Source organism: Cetorhinus maximus, chromosome 20, assembly GCF_964194155.1.
Source record: "Cetorhinus maximus chromosome 20, sCetMax3.hap1.1, whole genome shotgun sequence".
Classification (NCBI taxonomy): domain Eukaryota; kingdom Metazoa; phylum Chordata; class Chondrichthyes; order Lamniformes; family Cetorhinidae; genus Cetorhinus; species Cetorhinus maximus.
The window spans coordinates 3,308,436-3,314,435 of NC_135898.1; the positions used below are offsets into that span (position 1 = coordinate 3,308,436).

Here is a 6,000-nt window from a genome sequence, read left to right on the forward strand (position 1 = left end):
AAAGATCTAGTTCTTTTGAATTCTTAATAGACTTGAAGAAACAGAGCCTTTAAACAGCCTCATCAATTACTTTTTGCTGATTCGATTCTTAATCATTCCTCAGGCGTTCATGTCCTTGGTCTCACTGTCTATCATGCTAACTGGAGCTGTCAGTAAACCCAGCTCCTCACAAAGCACAAGAAGGACCTGTTATTATCTCAAGAACTCTTGTTCCTCCCACAACGATTAAGTTGGTCCATGACTTGAATTCTCTTCTGACACCTCTCCCATATTTCTAGGTAGATTTCAAGAGAAAGTCTCTCTCACCTCTTGCTCGCAATCTCCCTCCACCATTGCAACCTTTCTTTATCTTATTGATAATACGTAAATCAATAATTCCCTAAATTTACCTCTTCCTTAACTTTTTCAGCTTCAAAAATGCTGTCAAACCACCCTTCATCAACCTGACACCTTAGTTTATTGAAGTAACACCTCATCATGCTACTTTCTACTCTAGCTGAGTCTTTCTCATATCCTCAAACAGTGTATGTGTGAGTATTTGTGTGTGTCTGTGAGTGTGTGTCTGAGTGTGTGTGTGTGTGTGAGAGAGTGTCTGTGAATGTGTGTGTGTGAGTATTTGTGTGTGTGTGTGTGAGTGCGTGTGTGAGTGAATGTGTGTTTGTGAGAGAGAGTGTCTGAATGTGTGTGTGTGTGTGTGTGTATGAGTGCGTGTGTGAGTGAATGTGTGTTTGTGAGAGAGAGTGTCTGTGAATGTGTGTGTGTGTGTGTATGAGTGCGTGTGTGAGTGAATGTGTGTTTGTGAGAGAGAGTGTCTGTGAATGTGTGTGTGTGTGATTCCTCATGTCCCTTGGTTTTTCTTCTATTTGTAACTTCCAGGCTTCTGAAACTGGGGTTTTGTCTCACTACAACCTCCTGTATGATCTTGCCTTCTCCTCTTCATTTTCTTTTTGAAGCTGCTGGTGTCATGTGTTTGTGGCCTGGCCATTTGTGCCATGCTTGTTCGAGACTCAGCCTGGATCATGAATGTGTTGCCTTTTTCTGTGCAGGTTTTATCTCATTGCTGGAGGCATTCCCCTCATTATATGTGGGATCACTGCAGCGGTCAATCTGCACAATTACAGCGACTACAGTCCTTAGTGAGTATCCATCCAAGGTTGAGTAGGCAAGCGTGTTTACTCAGCTCCAACCATTGTTGGGTTTTACACTTCTATAAATGCAAACTCTTTCTCACCTTTCTTCTTTCAAATGGATCGGACTACTTATTGTCTTTTGTCCCAAGATCAAAAACAAGCTACAATACTCTAATTTTAATTTGATCCATTCCAAATGTAGATTATTTACTTATTTATTTATCTATTTCGCAACCGCCACAAATCTCAAAGCACTTGGACAGTCAATGAAGTATTTTTGATGCAGTCGCTGTTGTTAACTCCAGACTTGACATCCCAATGCTGTTCTGGCTGGCCTCTCACCTTTCACTCTCCATAACATGAACTCATCCAAAACTCTGCTGCCTGTGTCCTGACACACGCATTTGTGTTCACCCATCACCCCCTGTGCTTGCTGACCTCGGTCACTCCTGGTCCAGCAGTGCCTCAATTTTAACATTTTAAAAAATTCTTTCATGGGACGTTGGCGACACTGGCTGGGCCCAGCATTTATTGCCCATTCCTAATTGCCCTTGAGAAGGTGGTGGTGAGCTGCCTTCTTGAACTGCTGCAGTCCATGTGGTGTAGGTACACCCACAGTGCTGTTAGTGAGGGAGTTCCTTTCCCTTGTGTTCAAATCCCTCCATGGCCTCCCCCTTCCTGGCTGTTCAGCCACACAACCTCTCCAGGATCACTGCACTCCTCTAATTCTGGCCTCTTGAGCATTCCTGATTTTGATGCGGCATGCAGCCGTGTGTGTGTGCCTCTCGAGCTCCGAAATTCCCTCCCTAAACCTCTCCATCTCTCAAGATGCTCCTAAGGCTTTTGATCAGATTTCTGGTCACCTATCCTAGTATCTGCTTATGTAACAAAGTTTCTGTATAAATTTAAGTTGTCGTTGGCATTTTGAAAGCAATGGGAACCTGGAATTTATAAACAATGGTATAGAGTACAACAGCAAGGAACCGAACACTAAATCTTTCTAAAACACTGCTCAGGCCCCAGCTGTGCCCAATTCTGGGCACAGCACTTTAGAACGGATGTCAAAGGCTTGGAGAGGGTGCAGCAGAGATTTACCGGAACGCAGTGAGGAATGAGGAACTTCAGTTAGGTGGAGAGACGAGAGAAACTGGGAATGTTCTCCTGAGAGCAGAGAAAGCGAACAAGAGATTATTCAGAGAGTTGTTCAATAGTCCACTGGGTTTTGCTTGAGAAAATAGGGAGAAGCTGTTTTAATTGGTGGGTGACAAGAGGTTGCACATTTATGTTAAGTGACAGCAAAGTACCGGGGAGATGAGAATTTTTTTCAGGCAGCAACTCGTTATGATCTGGAATTCCCTGTCTGAAAGTGCAGTTGAAGCAGATTCAGTCGTATAATTGAGAAGGAAATTGGATAAATACTTGAAAAGGAAAAAGGCTTGCCGGACTGGGGGGACAAAGAAGAGGGGTGGGACCAATTGGATCGATCAAAGAGACAGCAAAGGCATGATGGACTGAATGGCCATGCTGTACAGTTCTATTATTGCAGCATGGGTGCCCATAGCTGGCACTGAGAGTGGGTGGTACTTGGTGCAGGAGGGATTTATCTAGCACTTGGAGGAAAAAGACAATGTGGAGGGGAGCGCATATATATATTTATATATACATAGTGTATAATTATCTGTGTAACCTCCTGTCCTGCGTTTATGGGACAAGCATATTAACTGTTGTTGTATTTCTTCCACCCTCTGAAGCTGTTGGTTGGCCTGGAAGCCAAGCCTGGGGGCCTTCTACGTGCCAGCGGGATTCACGGTGCTCGTCAGCTGGATTTACTTCCTGTGCACTGCCCTGCATCTTCGGTGCTACCCACGAAGCAAGGACGAAGGTCAAGGGTTGCCGGAGGGTGACCAGCACATGGCGGTCAATGGCATCCACCTAACTGACTCAGGATCAGCCTCCTGCGGCTCTGGGAGTCCTTCGCTGGCCACTGAGAATGAATATTCCCTGGAAGCTCAGCTCTGGGCGCTGATATCCACCCAGTTCCTCTTTGTTGCCCTTTGGACTTTCGGGGCCCTCTCTGTCTCCCAGGGACAGTCTTTCAACGTCTTGTTCAGCTGCCTGTATGGAGTGGCAGCAGTCGGGCTGGGCCTCTTAGTGTTGATCCACCATTGCCTCAAGCGCCAGGATGTCTGCAGGCCCTGGTTACCCTGTGCACGATCTCAGAGCCACTCAGCTGCTCCAGGTGCTGCTGGGAGCGTGGGGCCTCAGCTGTGGCTGCCAGGCTGGAATGCTGAGATCCCGCACACCAATAAGTCTTCCACGCTCGGCAGCAACTACTCAGGCGCTGGGCAGTGCAAGGTGACCAACCTGCAGGCAGCCCTGAACCAAAGGGACTACACCAGCCCCAAAACACCCTCACTCTGTGGTGAGCCAGAGCAGGACACAAAGGAGGTCCAACCGTGTGGGAATAGCGCGCCGGGGGGCAGCCGCAACCACAAAACCAGGACTAAGCCGCACCGGGACAGCAAGCATCATCGGTTAAAAGCACTGAAGGGGGCCGCCTCGGAGGCAGCCTCCAGCGAGAATGGTAGCCAGCCAGAGAGCTGCCCAAGTAGTCACGCCAGTCAGCTGAGCAGCAGTGGCACAGGGAGAGGACTTGGCGAGAGGGAGGCCAGCATGACCCCCTCCGAGGGGAGTGACAGTAGCAGCCAACCCCAAGGCTGCAGCAGGGGGCTGCAATGCAGTGTCAGTCGGGACAACTTGAAGCAACCCAGCTCCTTCGAGAAAGAGGTGAAGAGAAGATCTTACCCATTGAACATGGCCAATCAAAATGGCGCGCTAAAGGGGAGCAAGTATGATATCAGCCTCTTTGGCACCGATGGAAACCCCTCTATAAACACCAGCTTGTGGAAGAGCGAAACTACTGTGTAGTTCATTTCTACACTAGAGAGAGATGTTTCCAAACTAATATTTAACCAAAGCAAGGCTCTCGTTCTGGAGTAAAACAGAATCACTTAAAAGAAAAAAATGCACCAAAACAAGCCGTATTTGTACCGAGCTCTTTATTTAACCAGCAAAGACTATGGGGCGAGGGGCCTGCCCAGGCTTGGGGCCCTCTTGCTCCAGTTATCTTTCACAATCACTTTATAATCTTTTATATTCAATGAGTTCACTGAAAGAAATGCTGAATGAATGTCTGAGTATCTGAGTGGTTGGCCTGCTCAAACAAGCTCCAGCAGAAGATTGAAGTCCAATGAAAGCAGAATCTGAGCAGAACAGGAATGGTTCCCATTCTTTTCAGAGATAGTGCAAGTAAAGGTGTGGTGTAAAAGTACTGTATTCCCCTGACTGAAATGAGAGCTTTATGTACTGTTCAGAGGGATACGGTCAGGAACATCTGTTGGGTGGCAGAGAATGAGGTTGAAGCTTGAAGCTTTTGGTTCCTTTCTGGCAGCTGGGGTGACTGCACGTCTTTGAGAGCAGTGTCTCATTTATCCCTCTCCAGAAACACCGCCACTTCGGTCTTCAACCCATTTACATTTCATGTTAGTCCACATCTCGATCACACTTGGGGGGTGAAAATGTTCCTCTCCCCAAAATTCTTTCTTACCCCTAACTTCCCCCATCCAAACCTGCATTCTCTGAGGTCTTGCGCCTTCCTATCAGCCAAAGACTAACTTAGATCAGTTTTGATCACTTTTAATTAGGTGGATCCCCCCCCACCGACCCCACCCCCGACCCCACCTCTCCCCCCCACACACACTAACGCTACAGCTCAACTCACCTTGAAATTCATCAGTCAACTGCCAGCAATATGCTGTCAGAGATAGCGAGGGTCCAAGGGATCATGAATTGCAAAGTTCTCTCTTTTCCGAGCAGAATACAGCGATAGAGAGAGATGAAGGAAGATGTGAAGAGGCTTGTGACATCAGTATAGACCTGGCAGGCCCAACAGCCCATTTCCCTGTGCTATAAATTCTGTGTCTAAAAAGACCAGCAGTTTCAGTAAACATTCTATGTAATTAAAGTTCCTGAGACCTGCTCCCACTTGTAACATGTTGAAGTATGGAGAGAGATGGCGGTGTAGTGGTAGTGTCACTGAACTGGTAATCCAGCAGCTCATGCTCTAGAGACATGAGTTCAAATCCCACCACAGCAGCTGGTGGGATTTAAATTCAGTTAATAAAATCTGGAATATAAAGCAAGTCTCAGGAATGGTGACCATGAAACTACCATCAGTTGTCATTTAATTTTAAAAATCCCATCGCTTTAGGGAAGGGAATTTCCCATCCTTAGGTCTATAGGTGACTCCAAACCCACAACAATGTGATTGATTCTGAACTGCCCACCGAAATGGGCAAACCACTCAGTTCAAGGGCAATTTAGGATGGGCAACAAATGCTGGCCTTGCTGGCGATGGAAATAGCTGAGGTACAGCCACATACTAAGGCAATCCATACCCATTTGGTGCACTTCAGACCTGTCTTGTTTTTTTTGCAGTTCCTTATTCCCTTAGTAAGTCTCCTTGCACTACCATCCTGCCCATGGTAGGTTCAAGGTGCCTCTCCCAGTCCCCCATTGCTGATCTCCCAGCTCTATTTCCCAGAGGAGATGTGCATCTCCTGCACACCAAATGGAACAGCTCTCTCCCACATGAGTGCAAATGACCAATGTGTCCCCCTCTCCTCTATGTAGCAAGCTACTTTAGTCCAGATTCCAGTTTCAGCATCAAAGGGGTCAGCCACACTGAGACGGTGCTCTGATTTAGCACCCCATGTATCCAGTACACTCATGCTCTGATTTCAGTGAAATACAGTACGATTCACTTCTCTCTAATCATTCACTGCTCCCATTGTTTAACGAAGGTTTCTTT

General features: G+C 47.0%; 1 protein-coding gene across 1 annotated transcript in view; it reads left to right on the forward strand.

Moving 5' to 3' along the window:
- The window catches only part of adgra2 (adhesion G protein-coupled receptor A2), a 144,887-nt gene extending 140,685 nt beyond the window's left edge, over positions 1–4,202 (forward strand). The window contains exons 18-19 of the mRNA XM_078565394.1: positions 1,047–1,136; positions 2,882–4,202. Coding sequence (XP_078421520.1) covers positions 1,047–1,136; positions 2,882–4,058 — 1,267 coding nt within the window. The 3' untranslated portion in view covers positions 4,059–4,202. The remainder of the gene's footprint in view (positions 1–1,046; positions 1,137–2,881) is intronic.
- The last annotated feature ends 1,798 nt before the right edge of the window (positions 4,203–6,000 follow it).